A 21,791-nucleotide genomic window follows, 5' to 3' on the forward strand; every position below is an offset into this window, starting at 1 on the left:
CACAATGCAAGAGAAGGGCATTCAATACTCCTTGTAATGAGGGCATAAATCTGACTCCACTTGCAAACACACACGGATGACAGAGGTAGTGTGGTTCACACCAAAGGTTTATTAAAAAGTCTTGATTCAGCTACAAAAAGACTGAGTCAAATTATTTAGTGCTGACTAGAGGAACATATCAAAAGATTTAAAAAAAGTTACTGATAAAAGTAAAAACATGATTTAAAAAGATGACAAAACAATAGAACAGGACATGTGACATACAAACTAAAAGCAGAGGGATCAGTGTCGGAGACGAGCACGTCGAGAGGTGCGGACGATGGGTGTGGTTACCTTAGGTGTCTCACTCTCTGCCATGACAAGTATAGGGGGTCACAAAGCTATCGTCATGGCGACTGGCTACAGAGGGCATGGCTTGAACTTTGAGGGGAGAGAAAGAAAATCATGGAACATTAGCTAAAGTCTATGTAATTGGCAAAAATAAATACATTCAGGAGGGAAAAATTCACTATCTACCAGAAAAGTCACTACACTTGTGTGTGCGCACTCACCTCTCTTGGGCCTGCCACCCCGTCCCTTGTTGGGTAGTGGCGTGTGAGTGGTGTTCTGGCTGGGCCCAGCTCCCTCGGGCTGGTTCTTCTCCATCTCAGAGCTCTCTACGTTCTCCAGCCCCCGGGTGTGGACCGCCGTCAGACGCTTCTCAAACTCCTCCACCTGGACCTGGGGACAGAGACCGAAGAATCAGAATAAGACCTGGCATGTGTATTCATTTAGAGCACAGTCAAGAAATCAGCCTGGATAGTCAAAGAGTCAGGATAATGCATAGTCTGTCACTTGTCCCAAGTTCACCGTTATGTATATCTGAATAGGGGGGGGCTAAGAGGTTTATGTGGTTTGAACAACTGAAAACTATTCTGTCAGTCAATACATACAACCACTATCATCAGTACCTTGCACTGTGGCTTGGCTCCTTGGCGTAGCTTAGCAGTGATGGAGAGGAGAGGCTGGTAGACTCATGTCTCAGTCAGCTTGTCACTAACACTCCTAACACTCCTGGAGCCTCTTCAGCCCTCGCTCACACAGAGACAGAGACACGGGCAGGTCACACCACTGACGCTCAGTCCTGGAGAGAGAATTGGGAGGGGGGAAGTGGGGGGAAATTAGGAAATTTGATTATTCACTTCCAACAAATAGTCTTTCAAGAACAGAGGAAGTCTGACCTGACATTTGCAGAAATCATTCTCCACCCATGGTCTCGCTGATTCACTGTCTGTGGCTTAATCTAAAATGCCTTTTCTGTGGAGGTCTGCGCTTTGAATGACGAGCCAGAAAKAGGGAGAGTTGGCCCCGAGTTCACTGAACAGACGACCCAGGCCTCGGATAATCCTGAGACTGAGAGGAACTAATGCCAGCCGTTATGACACGGAGTGGGAGAAAATAAATTAGGAGATAGGAAGAGCGAGGGGAAGACGGGCTGCTCACTTTGCGGTCCTGAAGCGCTGACACAGCTTCTCCACCAGAGACTCAGTCTGTCTCTCCTTAGTGGAGGAAAACAGCTGCCTGAAAACAGAGACAAAGAGGGAAACATTAAAATAAGGCATGAGCAGAAGAAATAAGGTGAGCGCAGAAGACTGTACACACAGTGAGCGCAGAAGAYTGTACACACAATACACACAGAAGACACTACACTGATCACAATACACAATATACACAGTGAGAGCAGAGGCACACAGCTCAGTGTGGACACCACTCACTTCATGATGGTGTGGAAGTCTTCCTCGTTCATGGCTCTCTCTGGGTCTGACAGTCTGCTGATGATGTCTGGGAACAGGTTGTAGATGACATTGTCCTGGGAGGAGAGAAGCCACTGTCTGGTTTAGAACATTGGAGGATCCATTACACTCAGTCTATGTAAAAAGGTCCCCAATACACCAACACAGATTTACAGTGCATTCAGACCACTTGACTTTTCACACATTTTGTTACGTTACAGCCTTATTCTAAATTTGATGAAATTGAAAATTTAAATCAAATCTACTTCGCCAAACGGTGATGATTTAACAAGCGCATTCGCGAAAAAAGCACTGTCGTTGCACCAATGTACCTAACCATAAACATCAATGCCTTTCTTTAAAATCAATACACAAGTATATATTTTTAAACCTGCATATTTAGTTAATATTGCCTGCTAACAAGAATTTCTTATAACTAGGGAAATTGTGTCACTTCTCTTGCGTTCCGTGCAAGCAGTCAGGGTATATGCAGCAGTTTGGACCGCCTGGCTCGTTGCGAACTGTGTGAAGAACAATGCAACAGCAATATTTAGACTTAGGGATGCCATGTTGTTTTCGAAATGATAGTTTCCCATATTAATGACAAAAGGCTCGTATTTCTGTGTGTTTTTATAATTAAGTCTATGATTTGATAGAGCAGTCTGAGTGGTGGTAGGCAGCAGCAGGCTCATAAGCATTCATTCAAACAGCACTTTACTGCGTTTGCCAGCAGCTCTTCGCTGTGCTTCAAGCATTGAGCTGTTTATGACTTCAAGCCTATCAACTCCCAAGATTAGGCTGGTGTAACCGATGTGAAATGGCTAGCTAGTTAGCAGGGTGCGCACTAATAGCGTTTAGTCAAAGAGTCAGGATAATGCATAGTCTCTCACTTGTCCCAAGTTTACCGTTATGTATATCTGAATTGGGGGGGCTAAGAGCTTTATGTGGTTTGAACAACTGAAAACTATTCCGTCAGTCAATACATACAACCACTATCATCAGTACCTTGCGCTGTGGAAAGCTGGTGGTTCCTTTTAACATGAGTCTTAAATATTCCCAGGTAAGAAGTTTTAGGTTGAGGTTATTATAGGAATTATAGGACTATTTCTCTCTATACCATTTGTATTTCATATACTTAACTCAGGTTAAAAGCTTTCATATGTTCTCATGTTCTGAGCTAACTTAAACGTTAGCTTTTTTTACATGGCACATACTGCACTTTTACTTTCTTCTCCAACACTTTGTTTTTGCATTAATTGAACATGTTTCATWATTTATTTGAGACTAAATTGATTTTATTGATGTATTATATTAAGTTAAAATAAGTGTTCATGTAGTGTTGTTGTAATTGTCATTATTACAAATAAAAATAACATCCGATTAATCGGTATCGGCTTTTTTTGGTCCTCCAATAATCGGTATCGGTATTGAAAAATCATAATCGGTTGACCTCTAATCTCCACAATGCTCTGTTCATCTTTCCCTCTATCCTTACTAGTCTCCCAGTCCCTGCCRCTGACAAATATTCCCACAGCATGATGCTRCCACCWTGCTTCACCGTAGGGATGGTGCCAGGTCCTCCAGATGTGACGCTTGGCATTCATGCAAAAGAGTTCAAACTTGGTTTCAGACCAGAGAATATTGTTTTTTCATGGTCAGAGTTCTTTAGGTGCCGTTTGGCAAACTCCAAGCAGGCTGTCATGTGCTTTTTACTGAGGAGTGGCTTCCGTCTGGCCACTCCACCATAAAGGCCTGATTGGTGGAGTGCTGGTTGTCCTTCTGGAAGGTTCTCATCTCCACAGAGGAACTCTGGAGCTCTGTCAGAGTGACCATCGGGTTCTTGGTTATCTCCCTGACCAAGGCCCTTCTCCCCCGATTGCTCAGTTTGGCCGGGTGGCCAGCTCTAGGAAGAGTCTTGGTGGTTCCAATCTTCTTACATTTAAGAATGGAGGCCACTGTGTTCTTGGGGACCTTCAATGCCGCAGACATTTTTTGGTACCCTTCCCCAGATCTGTGCCTCGACACAATCCTGTCTGAGCTCTACGGACAATTCCTTTGACCTCATGGCTYGGTGTTTGTTCTGACATGCAGATGTGGGACTTTATATAGACAGGTGTGAGTTTCCAAATTATGTCCAATCAATTGAATTTACCACAGGTGGTCTCCAATCAAGTTGTAGAAACATCAAGGAGATCAATGGAAACAGGATGCACATGTGCTCAATTTCAAGTCTCAGCAAAGGGTCTGAATACTTATGTAAATAAGGTGTCTAAAAACCTGTTTTTGCCTTGTCATTATGGAGTATAGTGTGTAGATTGGATTAAATAAACATTTTAGAATAAGGCTGTAATGTAACAAAATGTGGAAAAAGTCAAGGGRCCTGAATAGTTCCCTAAGGCACTGTATTTTCCACTCAAATAGACATGCCTGGAATTAACGCTGTGTGTGTGTACCTTGGAGGCAAGCTCGTTGAAGAAGTTGAGTGCGAGGCTGGCGATGTGTGTCTGGGGGTCGATGAGCAGTACAGCCACCTCACTGATCTGACCTTTAGCACATCCTTCAGCACTAGCTGGATCAGAACAGTCACTGCAGTCTGCCTCACCGCCGGGTTCTCGTCACTCAGCCTGGGCAGGGGAGACGGGGACATGTTATATGATGAAACAATATTTAAAAATGGCATGCAGGTTTCTTCTCTAATCAGGATCAGCTGATACCATGAAAGAGAGAGACTGGCCAATCAATGACATGACAGATTAAGCAATCGATTACCTGGGTGAAAATACTACCAGCCATACATTGGACCTGAAGGCTTCGATGCCAATACCCCTGACTGGCATTAACCATAATCCTCTGCAGACATTTCAGATGTACGTGTGGGAGGTAAAGGGCCTCTACTCTGAGGGAGCACTAAGACAAAAGGCTGCAGTGTCTCCCTGGCCTCCATTGTTCTAAACGGGGGAATTAACCGCATACACTGGGAAGGGATGAGGCCAGGTGAAAAAAATAATAAGCAACTTTTCCTCCAGCCGTGGATTAGGACATTATCCAGAGGAACCGGACTCGCCGGGTGTGTGGTCTGCTATACAGTAGACTGTCATAAGCCACAGCTTCAGTATAATTAACTAGGCATGTAAAACAGTGCATTACCATTAGAGTAAAAAAGAAACATGTTTAATACCCTTATCAGTCCTCTCCCAGAGAGAGCTGTCTGTCTTTGAGGAGACCCAACACAATGGAGGTGTGTGGGAGACAATTACTGACTGCTACAAAACACTTACCATGAGGAAAAACCTGAGGATTAGTGTTCATAGTGAAAAGCCTGGAAAACACTATTCATCTGAAACACCTAAAACGTAAGAATAACCAAGCATCATAATTAGCACTATACAAAGACAAAAACAGAACGARTGGAATGAAGAGATAACGAATTGTAATTAAACTTAATGGGGGAGGGGTATGGCTTCAGTGCATCTCAATGTGGGAAGAACAACCAGCAATCATCATTAAGATTTCTTCAATTAAGTCCCCATCCTTCCTACAGAGTATAACCTATGGCATCACCTGAAATGATCCCATTTCTCCCTCCAATCTACTCATTGTATAATTATACCACCAACAAGTAGTTCTGGACACAATCAGAACCTTCACGTTGTTCTAGACCTTACAGAAAGTTAAGTTATTTCTGTTCAAAWAAAAAAAAATTAAGAGTGCACGAGCGAGCAGACCATGGTTGACACAGTCCAGAAGAGCGGTTGGAGTTCTGAAGAGCACAGTACACTGTACTGTCGCGCTATAGCAACATCAGAGGTCAGAATGATAGTGGAGGACATGACAGAATTTTACAATGCTTCCTATTGTTTTTTTCTGTTCTGAACATATGGAAATAAGTTTTCCGATCAACTGGTTCAGTAGACTGCAGCAGCAGCAGGACTGGAGCGTGTGAAGGAACAACATTAGCAGACAACCAGACATGGAACGAGCTTGTAGCCTTCAGCCATCCTTATCAATGGACATGTTTACCTAAATTAAAAAGCCACACAATCCATAGTACACACAGCTGGGTAATTAAATAAAGATCAGATTGTTTGCTACTTCCATATTCTAATCTATAAACAAGTTATATTAGCTGCTTGGTTAATATTTAGTCACTGAATGACAGTGGCTTGTGGGGGTGTACACCTGGTACAGAGTCTCTGGGTCCAGGTGTTTGGGTTACCTGGTACAGAGTCTCTGGGTCCAGGTGTTTGGGTTACCTGGTACAGAGTCTCTGGGTCCAGGTGTTTGGGTTACCTGGTACAGGGATCTCTGGTCCAGGTGTTTGGGTTAACCTGGTAAGAGTCTCTGGGTCCAGGTGTTTGGGTTATCCTGGTAACATGAGTCCTCTGGGTCGGCAGGTGTTGGGGTTACCTGACAGAGTCTTCATGGATACGAGAGTTCTGGGTCCAGGTGTTTGGGTAGTTAACCCTGGTACAGAGTCTCTGGGTCCAGGTGTTTGGGTTAACCTGGTAAGAGGTTCGTGGGTCCAGGTGTTTGGGTTTAGCCTGGTTACAGAGTCTCTGGGTTCCCAGGTGTTTGGGTTACCTGTACAGGAGTCTCTGGTCCAGGTGTTTGGGTTACCTTGGTCAAGACGTCTCTGGGTCCAGGTGTTGGGTTACCTGGTGCAGAGTCTTCTGGGTCCAGGTTTTGGTTACCTGGTTAAGAAGTTCTGCTGGTCCAGGTTGGTTACTGACAGAGGTTGCCACCCAGATGTTTGGGGAAGCGTACGGTGAGGTCTCCCAGGCGATGATGACGTTGGCACCTGAGCGACGGGCAGAGAGGAACGCATCCATCAACGTGAACAGGAAGACGAAATTTGCTCCTCAACGAACCTGAACAGTAAGGAGAGGGAAACAGAGGTTTGAACAAGAGCACACACCACAGCCACGCAAAGGAAACTAACTTAAAAAACAAGTAAGTCTGGGTTAGTCTGACCTGATCATCATGTACCCTGGTGAGAGGGCCAGGCACGGGGCAGCGGTGGTGAAATGGGGGTGGCAGTTATCCTCCCTGGGAACTACAACACCCTCACCGCAGCAGGAGCAGGAACGAGCACAACCAGGTTCTCCTCTGGGGGGGAAGGGATGTGGTTTTCAAGGCAATTAACACAATCAGGAAAAAATTTACTTAGTTTTTGAAAAAGGTTAGCCTTTCTTCCAGCCAGCAGCAGATCTTCCTGATCAGCTCAGTGTCACAGATCTTCCCTGATCAGCTCAGTGTCACAAAGATCTTGCCTGATCATCAGTGTCACAGCTCTTCCTGATCAGCTCAGCTGTCAAAGATCTCCTGATCAGCTCAGTGTCACAGATCTTTCGCCTGATCAGGCTCAGTGTCACAGAAGTCTTCCTGATCAGCTCAGTGTCACAGAATCTTCCTGACAGCGCAGCCGCTCGGTGTCCTCAGCAGAAGCAACCCATGCACAACTCAAGTTCTTCCCTCCACAGAACTGGTCATTTGCCGCTTGCTGTGGGAAACAGATCATGAAACAGTTATTGAAGAACTCCTTGTTCATTGTCTGGTCTACTGGAAAGTTACAGCGATTTAATCTAAACGAGTAATTAGGAAGAAGATAGCTGTTGTTCTTAAACCCCTGATGGGAAGAATCATCAAGACCTGTCAATCACCGCGTGAACAAAATTAAACTCATCAAGCGTTTCCCAGGGAGAAAAGTCACTGATTGGCAAGACAATCCTACTCACCAGGGACTCACGTGGCCTCTTTACTAATCAACATCCTGTTCTGATAACATTTGGTTTATGAGATGCAATGACAATCAATTTGACACAAATAGTAAAAGCCTCTTAAACACAGAACACRTGTATAAACCCAGCAGTCTCATTACTACTAGGTTTGTAGTATCCTAATCTCATGATTGACCATTATGTGAATTATTGCCATCATTGGTTTGGGTTGTATAAAAATACTGGACATCATAAACATTGTGTTCCCATTCCATGTCCAGACTGACCTTGGCCTTACGGGAGGGTACCTTCGCCTTCTCCTCCCTCTCTTCTCTTCTGTCTCTCCTCTCCTCCTCCGCAGCTCAGAGCTGACGCTGTGCTCCAGGTGGGACACCTGCCAGAACGCCACGCAGCCACACAGAGACAGCAGCTGGGCCAGGGACACGCAGCTCACCGCAGGGACTAGAGGGACAGGGACACACATCACTATAACACCRTACTGATCATAAAGTACCTATACAAGATACTGGTCATCATAATACACTACCACACTGGCAGAGTTCAACAACTAAGCAGAGTGAAAGAGCACCAGACAACTGGAGAATGTCATCTATTCATACTACGTTGAGAAGTTGTTTTACTAGAGTGCACCAACTATCGAAATAAATAATCACTCCGTCTCTCACCTTGTTCTCCCTGCTCCTCAGGGTCCTGAGATGCACCCGGAAACTGGCTGACATCCTTGTTTGCTAACATCTCCACGCCCTCCACGATCTGGTCCAATAGCAGACGAGAGCAGCGCTGTAGGATGCGGGACCAGAGCTGATCTGGGGACTCGGACAGGAAGTACAGCAGACGGACAGCCTGCTCCATGAAGCTCTGCCAATGAGGGTCCGCCATCACCACACCTGGGGAGGGRCCAAACACACAGTCAGGGGCAAAGACAATACATTCTCCCACTCAAGAGATGATGTGTACACACATACACCTTCAGCGATGGCCTGTGTGAGGCAGGTAAAGAGCTGGTTGTCCTGAGGCAGTCTGAATGGAGCTCCTTTGGATTGCTGGGGAGGGACAAATCAACTCAATCACTTTAAACATTCAAATGTCTATAGGGCTGACCCCATTTAGTAACCTGGTAGATTGTTTCGTCTAGGCTGTTGGTCAACAGATATTTCTTTAGTTGAGCAGTTGCAAATATCTTTATTTTTTCATGATACACAAGACACCCTTCTGATTCCCACCAGTCTCAGTGGACTAATCCATTGCAGATGCCACGGGGAAGGCACAGTACATCACTAAGACATGAGCTACTGAAATTGTAAATGGTTAGACAAAGGAGATGATCGTGGACTACAGGAAAAAGCAGGCCGAACAGGCCCCCATAAACATCAACGGGGCTGTAGCGGAGCGAGAGCTTCAAGTTCCTTGGTGTCCACATCAAACTATCATGGTCCAAACACACCAAGACAGTCGTGAAGAGGGCACGACAAAACCTTCTCCCCCTTAGGAGACTGAAAAGATTTGACATGGTACCCCAGATCCTCAAAAAGTTCTACAGCTGCACCGTCGAGAGCATCCTGACCGCTTGCATCACCGCCAAGTATGGCAACTGCTCGGTATCTGACCTTAAGGCGCTACAGAGGGTAGTGCGAACGGCCCAGTACATTACTGGAGCCAAACTTCCTGCCATCCAAGACCTCTATACCAGACAGAGTTAGAGGAAAGCTCATAAAATTGTCAGAGACTCCAGTCACCCAAGTTAGACTTCTCTGCTACCGCACAGCAAGCAGTACTGGAGCACCAAGTCTAGGACCAAAAGGCTCCTCAACAGCTTCTACCCCCAAGCCATAAGACTGCTGAACAATTAATAAAAATCACCACCAGACTATTTACATTGACCCCCCCCCTCCCTTTTGTTTACTGCTGCTACTCGTTTATTATCTATGCAGTCACTTCACCCCTACTTACACGTACAAATTACCTCAACTAACCTGTACCCCCCACACTGACTCGGTACCCCCTGTATATAGCCTCATTATTGTTATTCTTACGGTGTTACTTTGAATATTTTTTAAAAACTTTAGTCTATTTGGTAAATATTTTTCTTAACTCTTCTTGAACTGCACTGTTGGTTAAGGGCCTGTAAATAAGCATTTCACAGTAAGGTCTACACTTGTTGTAGTCGGCGCATGTGACAAATAAAGTTTGATTTTATCTATTTTGTAAGAAAATGGTGCAACACTAATAAATATAATATTTTATAACAAATGCGGTTTCTCACGCGATGGATAGCGGGAAAAAGCACTGTCTTGGGGTTCTGAAACGCAATCTCCAGTGCACCGTTGAATTTCCCTTTACGTTGCAATGTGCATAACAGCGAAGTTAACCAGCATATTGGTGTTGAGAACAATGCGGCAGAAGCAGAGTAAGGAGACGAGAAAACAGCCCTTGCCATCACTTTGTAAGAAACTTGAGGAAACTAATTAAGATATATAACCCATAGCGTAACTGTTAAAACTTGCATGGCATAACAAATCATCCACATCTACAGAAATCCTGTTTGTTGCCAGTTGGAGTCTTTAATAGCCTACTGATTCCGTTAGCACCAAGCCTCACACAACCAGAATGTCAGATTAAGCAATTTCACAAATGTGGCTGTTTTTAAATCTTTGCTATGCTGTATTAAAGGCTTTAGATTTGTTAGACCAGACTCTGGTATTACTTACAATTTAGCGTTGTTTACACGGTTCCAAACAGGCAGAAAACACTAATATAACAGGACGGGGAAGAGGCGCAGCCATGATGGGTGGGCATAGGTCCACACAGGCCCAGCCAATCAGAAAACATTTTCCCTCACAATTAAAAACCAAAATACTGCTCAGCATCCCGCCTCCCCCTCAGACGATTTCACAGGTAAAGAAGCTGGTTGTGGAGGTCCTGGGCTGGCGTGATTACATATGGTCTGCAGTTGTGAGGCCGGTTGGGTGTACTGCCAAATTCTCTAAAACAACGTCGGAGGCGGCTTATGGTAGATAAATTAACATTCAAAACAAGACTGGTGGACATTCCTGCATTCAGCATGCCAATTGCACGCTTCCTCAAAACAAGCTGGACATTTTTGGGGATCTTTTATTTCAGCTCATATTTCAGCTCAAGAACGTGCATACAAACATGCTATCAGTTGCTACACAGCAACTTTAGTGTGTGGTGCACAAATTACGTTCTTAGCAGTAAATGTACATACTGCCATGTCTACACACAACAGAGTAGTAGGCTACGGCATTTAAATTATGCCCAGGCGCCAGATTAATTAATCATTTCATCGGTGCTCGGCCCTCCGCAGAACACACATGGTCCCAGTCTATGAGGGATAATGTGTGTGGGAGGGAGGGTTAGAGGATGTGAGGGGAGGATTAAACAGGTTATGAATGCTGCCTGCGTGGAAAGAGGCGGCACGGTAATGTCCAGTACAGTGTGGGTGGACTGCAGATAGTCATCCCCCCTCGGGCAGTGACTGTCTTTGAATCTTTGACCGAATGTGTGTTTACAACGCTCGTTCATTGAAAACCCTGGCGGTGAGCCCAGATTTATAGGTGGTCGTGACTTCGACTCAATGCAGAGAAGTCAGTGTACTCTCTGCTGTGCTCCTATTCAGAGACCAAATGCGCCAGCATGCTTCAGTTCGGCTAGCCAAATGAGTGTGATTGCATACTCCCTTAAAAAAGACATTCACTTGAACGAGAAAAAAGCATCAATAGTAATTTGTCCATTTTGAGTCGCCGTAGCCAGTACACTTCCTCAAAATAGTCTGAATTAATCTAAGATAACGTCAAAATGAATGACCAATTTCCTGAGTTTATGCTGAGGATATCCTTTTGTTTTTGCATCTAAGATGTTTGCTGAAGTATTTCGATGAAAAAATGTGCATGAGAATGGGTCGTCTCTCGTTGAATGACAGACTATTGAAGAATCCCTACTGTTGACCAATCACCGACAAAGGGGTGTAGACTTGGTGCCCCCGAACTGAAAAAAATGAGAAACTTGGCGAAGTCTAAAATAAACAACGTCACAAGATGTAATAATATATGCACGTCTTCCGAAGTGGTACGGCTGGGAAGCATGCAGGCGCCTTAATGAGGTTTAGTGGACAAATTAACCAACGCCAGAATTTTGAGACAAAGCCAAGCGCCAAAGGTAGGAGTTGCCAACAGGTGCAGACCTAGGAACAGTTTACCATACATCAATAAGGGAACATTGTCATTGGGAGGTTAAGTGCAAAACTTAACTTGGATCAGTCTCATATTAAACAAAGATTAAGATCAATGTATTGGTCAATTGCCCACAAGGTCCAACTGAAATTTTACTTCCACTTTAAACCCAACCCCTCCGAAAGACACATACAGATGTAGAAGCCCTCAGATTAACAAAAGAAGAGCTCATGGACTCCTGAATATGGAGGTGGGTTTCTCCCTGCCTCAGATTAACACACCAGTCACACTGTCAGCACACTCCCACTATTCTCTACCGTGTTTCTTAAGCGGGAGAAAAGTGTGGGTGGGTCCAAGTCACTGTAGGCCGGCCCTTACAGCAGAGCAGCCAATCTCCGCTACACTGCCAAGATTACCGGCCAATCAAGACAAGGGAGAACCCAACCTCCTCGTTCAGTTGGCTCGCATTCGCCTTGGTCTCATCATTGGGCAAGAAGTCAAAGGGGACTTAAAGACAGAGGTGTGGAGTTAGAACCTGTGTTTGTGTGTGGGCCTTACCGTGCAGCCATTCCCAGAAGCAGTACTGCTGCTTGTCTGTGCAGGCTGGAGGTCTCTCGTTTGCCAGTGAACCTCTCTCACAGAACCTGCACTACCGTGGACTGCAGGCTGCTGCCACCACCAAAAAACTCCCGGACCTGGGACAACACGAGAGAGATGGTGTTGGAACAGATTAGATGAGAGAACGGGGTTAATTATTGATGACAGGATGGATGGAGAGTAATCAGTAAAGAGTAAGGGCTAACAATCACTGGGTAGTATTGATGACAGGATTGATAATAAAAGATGGTAATAAGAGAAACTCACTATCTCCTCCTGACACTGGATTGTCCCCAGAGAGGCATCCACCATCAGTTCAGACAGACTGTCCACTAGAGTCTGAGCTTTAGCCCTGAGAGAGGGCGAGAGAGTCAGGCACCAGAGCATAGCCCATTGGAGGTTGATGAAGTCGCTCCAAGACATTGTTCATAGGTCAATCGCACAATTTCCCACGTCAACTTCTACCTTGAGTCTGCATCTCTTTCAGCAGCAATGTCCTGGTGGGAGCAAGATTAACAAATTCACAGCAGAAAATGTAATACAGGGTGTGTTCACACAGGCAGCCCAATTCTGATATAGATATTTTTGCACTAATTGGTCTTTTGACCAATCACAAATCTTTTCACAATTTCAGAGCTGATCCAAATCGGTCAATAGACCAATTAGTGTAAATAAGATCAGAATTGGGCTTCATGTCTAAACACAGCCTGAGAGTTGAAACCTCTTGGGGGAAATGGCTGAGGTGCTGGAATGAAGATTGCAGGTTCCCAAAAAGGCTGTTTCAGCAGACAAGACAATTCCATTTACTCTCTATACCATTTTACATGGGAAGATATTACCATTTCAAAAGTAACTTAGCCATCTGAAATTGGTAGTGGGATCGAGGGACCTGGGGGGGTTGATAGAAAGTGCCTGTGGCAACAGTTTGAAGGTGTGACAACGTACCTGGTGTCATCTCCCTGGGGGTTGAGGTAGAGGCGTCTGTAGGCCTGCACCACAGCATCTTTAATGGCAGCGTCAGTAGACCAGACCAGAGGTAGCATCTTCCTCACGCCAGTCAGAGTTCACCACACTGAACTCGCATACTGTCACACAGAACTGCACCGCCTCCTGGACCACTGAGACACACATTCATTCCTCAATACCCCACATATTACATTGTCTCAGAATACATGCATGGAGTCATTGGGGTAAGATGTTGACTGTGCAGGTGATAAAGGTATGGTAATGCGGGTGTAGGTAAGATGAGGTGTGTTTGTACCTGACGTAGTCTTCTAGTAGAGCATGGTGTTGATGACAGCGATGGCTCTCTCCACCTGCAGGGCAAAGCTCTCAGTGTCTCTCAGATACTGCAACAGCATCTCCTGTTTCTTCAGCTCGCTCTCCTTCACCCCTTCCTTCCCCCCATCCCCTGCTCCCTCCTTCTGGGGGGGTGGAAGGCAGGTCCTCTCTGATCTCAGAGGTGTCCTGGTCAGGACCTGGGGAGGAACAGAGAGGTCAGATTAGAAAAATGTTCTCCTGAGAGCAGATGTGAACATCTTAACTCCTGCCACAGTGTGAGCAAACATTTGTTCCAGTCCACATGATTTAACTAAATAGTGGTCTAAAATGAGGACCAGTGTTAGTTCTCAGGTGTTAGAGCTAGGTTTGGGTGATTCACCAGTAGAAAACATTATCACCCACTCCATCAGTAATGCTGTCATCTAGAACTGCACCTCCTACACTGCTAAAAGCCCACAGCACTAGATTGACCTTAATTACATTTTGATTGGTTATATAATACTCTTATTCTAGCACTGATTTCACCACTTGTTTTTGAAGGCTTGGTACTGAATAATTTGTTTAATCCATATGAAAGTGTTTTGATTGAGTGAATACGACTCTTTTAGCAGAGTGCTAGTTAGTTCTGAATAGAGTTTACTTACTAGACTTGTATTATGAGGTTCTTTCAAAGTGCACTTATTGTAAGTCGGTTCTAGATAAGAGCATTCACTAAATGACCCAACATTTTCAGAATGCTAACTTTTCCCCCCTCCCTTTCTATCTCCTACACTAAACCAATACACGTGCCTCGTGATGTGATTGACAGACGGACAGAGTTCAGTACCTTTGAAGAGCAGGGCCAGTGTCCCCCCCCCCATTTCATTTCTATGCATTTAGTCCTATCAGATAGGCAAAATCCAGATAGATCATCTTTGAAAAACTAAGCCCGGTATTTAGATATTGTTTCATTTTACCGGTATTTGTTGACGCGGAGGAACTGGGCGATCTGTACGGCGGTGGCCCTGTCGTCTTCCTCTCCATCCTCCTGCTGTTCCCCCTCTACCTCACTGGTGGACTCCAGCTTGGCTGACGGTGAGGAGCAGCTCAGGCTCCATAATGGCCCACAGCTCGGCGGCTTTGATCACTGCCACTGGACGGAGAGACCAAAGGAATATGGTTGAAAGGGAAATCAACAATAAAATAATTTTGCATCATGATGATGTGGCTGGTGACACTGCTTCTCAAAAGTCCAATATCTTCAAAACTTGACTGCTGACGTGCAAAACATTTTGGGACTATCAGTGGATTAACGGAGGGGGAAAAAATGAAAAAGAATTTGAGCGGAGTTTCGCTTTAATAATAAATATATAGTTTGGACAAAAGAGGCAGAAGATGAGGTAGAGGAGTTCAGAATGAATGGATTCTATTTCTATGGTTACAAAGCCCTCAGATTAACAAAGAGCGCTCACGACCAACTGAATATTGAGGAGAGGTGGGGTTCTCCCTGCCTCATGCATAAAGGCAGGCAGACACAGGCAAACAGACATCAGTCACACTGTCAGCACCCTCCCACTATTCTCTACCGTGTTTCTTTAGCGGAAGAAACGTGTGGGTGGGGCCAAATCACTGTAGGCCGGCCCTTACATCAGAGCAGCCAATCTCCACTACACTGCCAAGATTACCGGCCAAACGAGAAGAGAGAGATCCCAACCCTCTTTCAGTTGGCTCGCATTCGCCTTGGTCTCATCACTGGGCATTATATAAAAGATAAATATAAAAGGTGGTGTGTATAATTTACCAGGTGCGTTTTCCTGCAGTCTCTCTCTAAGCTCGCGGAGTTTATCCATCTCCTTCTCCAGGGGTTTCTTCAGGTCAGCACTGCTCAACTACAGATGAAAGAAACAATTGTAAGACACTTTGTATTGTGTGTGTACTTCACAGTAGTGGTTGTTCGTGTGCGCGCGCACCTTGCAGCTGTAGGGGTTGTGTGCGATGAAGGCAGCCAGTAGCTGGATGGCACTCTTGACCACATTGATGGATTTGTCCATCAGCCTTCCCACTGCCAAACCAATCCCTTTACTGTACCTGTTCAGGTGCAGAACCTGGGGGGAGAAATCACAGAGGACATGAGGAATGCTCAGTAATCCCAGAGGAAGTGATTCTCTCCTAGTCTCCTTTTCTTCAAAAACTGAAGTCAGGTTTTTGCTGTAAATAAAATCATTCAAATAATTTCTGCGTGCTTGAGAAAATGACTTCAGTCAATGTTGAGGGACAATTCACTTCAAACCAGTACAGGAGTGTTGGTGACTACTGATGTTGAGAGGGAGGCAGGGCAGGAGGGCGGGGCAGGGAGGGCAGGGAGACGGACAGGCCACTCACCACTAACAGAGAAAACAATCAAATACGGATGAGAACGTCGACTGAATAGTGAACACTAACAGGCACTGGTATGCCATCATGTGAATAGATTGAGACATTTCAACACACCATCACAAACACTGACCTTGTATGAGTAACTCCATGGTGTCCTCTTTCACACGCATGTCCACTTTATGGCAGTGCCTGTGACATACAATAGAATGTGAGAAATTACATCATAGTTGAGGCAGGTTTAAGAAAGAAAAATAAAATAATTTGAGTAAATATAGCTACTCACTGCAGCACAGTGTAACCCGTGTCGAAGTGTTCCAGGATGCACAATGGACCCTGGTTTCTCAGTGCAGCCATGAAACCTGGAAAATATATAGAATAGTAAAGGAGTTTAGTTGCTTGGTCAGATTTCAGGAGGACAATATTCTAACAATTGTAAGTCTGTAACAAACTATGGGATATTTACTGTTGATATGGGAGGGCAGTTGTTTAGGAGACGACATCCTGGACCACGTACTGGTTAATGCCCCCAGTCTTCACCAGGTCACCCACGCACACAGGCACAAAGAAGTCCCACGACATCACTGTACACGAAAAAACAACTTGTTGTAAGCCGAGTGGTTGACATTCTAGGTAACTTTAACGTTAATTATAGTAAGCTACGTTCATTCCATGTAGCTATAAACAACTCACTCACCCTAACACACGTGTTCGCTAGTTAATGTATTAGCGAAGTTCGCTAGTTCTTTTGACCAAGTTAGTTGTTTGTTTCGATTTATTCGCGAACTAGCTAACGCTAGTTAGCTAACGTTACCTTAGTAGGCCACAGGATAAATAAATTAACGTAACTAGCTAAAGTTAAGATAGCTACAGTATTTAACGTTATTTTTAGTCAACTTGCTGACTAGCTACATTTCACAACTAAGAAACTCCAGACATAAATAACGTTAACCAAGTATAACACACTTACCAATATCTTTTTGTAGCGCTGCTCAGTCTTAGCCACAATTTAGGATCTTTAGAAACTGTTGAGCAGATTGAAACAGCACGGTTCTGCTCTAAACGGTTTGTGGCGAAGGGTTTTGAGTTTTTAACAGCAGCGCGCCAAAGGACTACGGCATCGCTCCCCTCCTCCCACTGACCCTCTTCCGTGAACAAACTACGCCATCTGTCTGCGGATAACTAACGCTACAATGTCATTGATACTTTATTACTGCAAACTCAAATATTGCAATATCAAGTACAGTAAATCCGATAGCCTCATGCAATTGTAGCTATGCATTGTAGCTATGCTGTTCAGAACCAATCTACATGATAAAGGACAAGACTGATTTGAGGTAGTAGCTGTATTCAAACTGAAAATACAATTTTCCTCACATGTACCCAGGTGTCAGCTACAGCATTGATGATATTTCCCTTATGAAATGTATTCTCTCTAAACCAGTTCCATCACATTTAAAATGTAAAAAGTAAAATGTAATTCAAGCAACTAACTACAAAACAGATAAAAGTGCTAATGTCTTAAATTAACCTTTTCTCACTCACGCTATCAGGCTAAAATGCATTTATTAGAGCGCACACAATATAATCAAAAAATATGTAACAAACTTGAAAGCACAACAGTTCTCGATGGGCCAACACTGCATCCATTACAATATGTCAATCCACTTCACTCCAGTCAATCACATGTAGTCAAACACACACTACAGTATTATGGACACTAACTGTCAAATTTTAGCATTTATTGTTCAGTAACAAAAAAATAGAAACATAGAGATAAAAAAAACACAAAGCAACTCTCATAACTATCAACTCTCATAACCTTTGAAATATATTTAAATACATCTGTAACCACGTATCTCCTTCACACTGCATTAAATCAAGTAAACAAAAAAAGAAAGCACCAATTGTTCTATGCTAGAAGACCGACAAACAATGTAATACTATCCTGGGGACAGAAAATGTCATGTTACTTTCTCTTCACAACTAACGTAGTAATCCTGACTCTACAATCGGTTGGCCCCTCTACCTTAGGGGCTTACTTTCTCTTTCTGTCTTGAGAGCAGCGTGGACAATACCTGCAGAGTTAGAAAAAAGGAAATATTCAGTTGTAAACCTTAAAATCCCATCACTATTTCCGCTTTGTGAAAGATGCATACTCACCGGCCAGTTTATTAGGTACACCACCCTGTTCATAAAAATGGATCGCTCCTACAGACAGTGAGTCACGTGGCCGTGGCTTGCTATATAAAACAGGCAGACAGGCATTCAGTTACTGTTCGATTGAACGTTAAAATTGGCAAAACGAGTGACCTAAGCGATTTTGAGTGTTGTATGATCGTCATTGCTTGGCGCGCGGGTTCCAATGTCTCAGAAACGGCTGCCCTCCTGAGCTTTTCACGCACGATAGTGTCTACGGTTTACCGAGAACAGTGTGACAAACAAAAAGCATCCAGTCAGCAGCAGTCCTGTGAGCAAAAACAGAGCGTTGAGGAAAAGGGCAAGAATCGTACAAGCTGACAGGCGGGCCCGCAAACAGACAAATAACGGCGCAGTGCAACAGTGCTGTGCAGAACGGCATCTAGGAATGCACAACTTATCGATCCTTGTCACGAATGGGCTATTACAGCAGACGACCACACTAAGTTCCACTCCTATCAGCTAAAAACAAGAAGAGCAGCTTCAGTGAGCACACGATCACCAACACTGTACGATTGAGGAGTGGAAAAACATCACCTGGTCCAACGAATCCCGGTTCCTGTTGCGTCATGCTGTTGGCAGAGTCAGGATTTAGTATAAGCAGCAGTCCATGGACCCATCCAGCCTGGTGTCAACTGCGTACCGCTGTCCAATCTGCAGCAACTGCGTGATGTCATCGCGTCAGCATGGACAAACATCCCTGCGGAACATTTCTGACTTGTAGAATCCATGCCCCCCAGAGAATTCAGGCTGTTCTGGAGCCAAAAGGGGGGTCTGACCCTGTACTAGGTGTGTGTATCTAATAAACTGGCCATTGAGTGTAGTATGTACGGTTAGTCTGTGTAGGTTGGCTGATTCCCTCACCATTTCCCTCTTGGTTTCGTCGTCAGGCCCACGCAGGCAAAGTGGAACCACTCGATGGAACACTGCAAAAATAATCAACACAGGGGTTTGATGAAGTCTGTACACACTGTAGCTTTCAAGAACCAGAATCAACACAACAATATAGGTCAGGTTAGTGCACACAATGGGGGAACTCAGGGGAGGTTTCTGGGGAAACTCACATCTGTGTTGTCACAGCCAATCATCTCTCCATAGGACACCTGGTGACACAGGCAGTAGGTGGGCTCATTGGGGTCCACTGGCATGTCCAGCACGTCAGAGGGATGCACGTTCCCAAAGTTAGCAGCTGGAGCAGTGAACTCCCCCCTGACAATGAGAGAGAGTGGTGGATGAGTACACACACACACACACACAATTAAGGCCAATGAAGGAGATTGTCTTCAAGGAAGGAAGTGATAGAGTGCACAATAACAAACGTACGGCTGGAGAAGTTTGACTTTCTTCTGTGCACTCTTCGGACTGCCATCTTCATCTGAGCTCTTCACTTTAGACCGAGTTTTAGCCACCTTCTTCTCTTTCAGCCCCCTGGACTCACCTGAAATATCAGAACATAGCTTTAAATATATAGTGAGCTCCAAAAGTATTGGATAAGTGACATTTTTAATTATACAATGACTATGGGGTTAAAGTGCAGACGGTCAGCATTCATTTGAGGGTATTTTTGTCCATATCGGGTGAATTGTTTAGAAATTACAACACTTTTTGTACATAGTCACCCCCATTTTACATTTACATTTACATTTAAGTCATTTTAGGGGACCAAAAGCTGTGGAACAAGTTCACTTATGTGTATTAAAATAGTAAAACGTTTAGTAATTGGTCCCATATTCCTAGCACGCAACGATTACATCAAGCTTGTGACTACAAACTTATTGGATGTATTTGCTAATTGTTTTGGTTGTTTCAGAATATTTTGTGCCTAATAGAAATGAATGGTAAATAATGCATTGTCATTTTRGAGTCACTTTTAATGTTAATAAGAATATCATGTTTCTAAACACTCGACATTAAGGTCGAAGCTACCATGATTACGGATAATCCTGAATTGTGAATAATGATTAGTGAGAAAGTTAGACGCACAAATATACCGCCAAGACATGCTAACCTTTCACCATTGCAATAACGGGGTGGTGTATGATATTTATGCCTCTTTCACTCTTTATTCACGATTTATTCAGGACTATCCGTAATCATGGTAGCATCCACATTAATGTAGAGTGTTTAGAAACATATTCTTATTTACAATAAAAGTGACTCCAAAATGACAATACATTTACCATAATTTTTTCTCTGAATGATTTGATATTTTGAACTGTGCCAAGATGCTACAAGGCAAACATTCATGAGAAACAGACCCGAACGTACACACATACACTTCAAATACGTACTTTTCTTTCCCTTACTGGAGGTGGAATCATAGTCTGTGCTCTCTATCTGCTTCTCCTTCAGGTCAGCCTCAAAGCGGGCCAGGTCTGTGTCCAGTCTCCGGATGTGCTTGTCCACCTAGGGAACAACCACTGCACTTTARGATTCATTTGACTGACCCACACAGGCTCCAACACAAAGGAAGCACAGAGCTCCAAAGTACTACTACTGACCATCTCATAAGTCTGCATRGCCAGYTGCACTTTGTCATCCCCAAACTCCTTGCTTTTGCTGTACGATTGYTGGATCTGCCTCAGAATAGTAAGCTTCTGTTCAGACGATAGGGTCCTGGCATTGGATGTGTAATCCTTTGCCAGGGAGTCTATCTGCCCCTTTAGATCTGAGAGAAAAACAGATGGGTTGGGTGAGAAGTTTGGATAAGCAATTTTATTGATGCCACTGTTCTGAGAATATCAGCCTTATGTGATGTGTGTTACTATGTCACTTGCTTCCACATAACATGCATTTTTTAAATGAAGTATGTGTATCTAGGGCTTTTACAGGTATGAATGGATCTAAGAAATCCCAACAAAGTACTGCTATGTAAAGACGCCTCACAGAATTGTTGTGCAGTTTTTGGTCTATATGACCTGACGATGTTGGAAGATTAGCAGATCATTGAATGGTAAATTGTTGAGGACCGTGGACATGAATGTTCTTTATTCCTGGTAATTATGGAGGCTAGACAGATTTCATTTACATACATTCATCATGGGCAATTCAAATGCACAACTTGTGGGTGGGATGACTGCTACTTTATTATGCATTGTAAACATGGTTCACACATACTCTGCAGAGTAGTGAATTGGTCGGTAACAGTTGTTATTTCTCACCCTCTGTACGTTGATCCAAGTCCCTCATCAAATTGAAGTTCCTCTGCAGTTCAAATGGCAGGTTCTCTATGCCTGTGATGAGAAATGAACAATCATTAACTTTTTTGACTGATTAATATTCATTAATAATACAAACTATTGGTATAACAAATGTATCATCAATTTGTGATGATACTCTAGCTAGGCTGCTGCCTAGCATGCGAAACGACCGTTGGTGTTGCTTAGCTAGGTAGCTAGCGGCCTAATTCTCCAAATAAAGCATTCCTTCTTGCAATGCATTGACTAAACATGCAGAGAAATTCAAATTGACAGCTAAACTATCGAAAACATTAGGAGATTTTTATCTTTAAATCTTTTAAATAATAGAAAATTAACTCACTGTCCAAATAGTGTTCCAAATACATTCCCGCCGCCATCTTGGAAAATGTAAACAACACAACTTCCGGCGAAGACGAGTTCTTTGGTTTGATCCGAAATCAAATCTAAGTACCGGTATTTTAA

General features: G+C 44.0%; 1 protein-coding gene, 2 non-coding genes and 1 pseudogene across 5 annotated transcripts; all 4 read right to left on the reverse strand.

Moving 5' to 3' along the window:
• Positions 1-86: 86 nt before the first annotated feature.
• LOC111977954 (condensin complex subunit 1-like) lies at positions 87-17,318 on the reverse strand (annotated as a pseudogene).
• On the reverse strand, positions 11,903-12,191 carry LOC112081292 (small nucleolar RNA U85). The gene has a single exon (XR_002896448.1). It is a non-coding gene; the product is annotated as a small nucleolar RNA U85 (small nucleolar RNA).
• Positions 15,002-15,315, reverse strand: LOC111978840 (small nucleolar RNA U85). The gene has a single exon (XR_002879243.1). It is a non-coding gene; the product is annotated as a small nucleolar RNA U85 (small nucleolar RNA).
• A 161-nt stretch (positions 17,319-17,479) lies between the features above and the next one.
• On the reverse strand, positions 17,480-21,772 carry LOC111978637 (inhibitor of growth protein 4). Of its 3 annotated transcripts, XM_070448588.1 has the most exons (9): positions 21,670-21,772; positions 21,291-21,362; positions 20,631-20,797; positions 20,421-20,535; positions 19,453-19,567; positions 19,194-19,338; positions 18,994-19,055; positions 18,094-18,173; positions 17,480-18,008 (listed from the first exon to the last, which is right to left on the reverse strand). In XM_070448588.1, exons 1-9 carry the CDS (start codon positions 21,704-21,706, stop codon positions 17,956-17,958), a joined length of 846 nt encoding a protein of 281 aa, XP_070304689.1. In that variant the 5' UTR covers positions 21,707-21,772; the 3' UTR covers positions 17,480-17,955. The 3 variants fall into 3 exon arrangements, with proteins under 3 accessions (XP_070304689.1, XP_023864585.1, XP_070304690.1); XM_024008817.2 differs by lacking the exon at positions 18,094-18,173; XM_070448589.1 differs by lacking the exons at positions 17,480-18,008; positions 18,094-18,173 and adding an exon at positions 18,192-18,829.
• Between the last annotated feature and the right edge of the window lie 19 nt (positions 21,773-21,791).

Source organism: Salvelinus sp. IW2-2015, linkage group LG18, assembly GCF_002910315.2.
Source record: "Salvelinus sp. IW2-2015 linkage group LG18, ASM291031v2, whole genome shotgun sequence".
NCBI classification, from domain to species: domain Eukaryota; kingdom Metazoa; phylum Chordata; class Actinopteri; order Salmoniformes; family Salmonidae; genus Salvelinus; species Salvelinus sp. IW2-2015.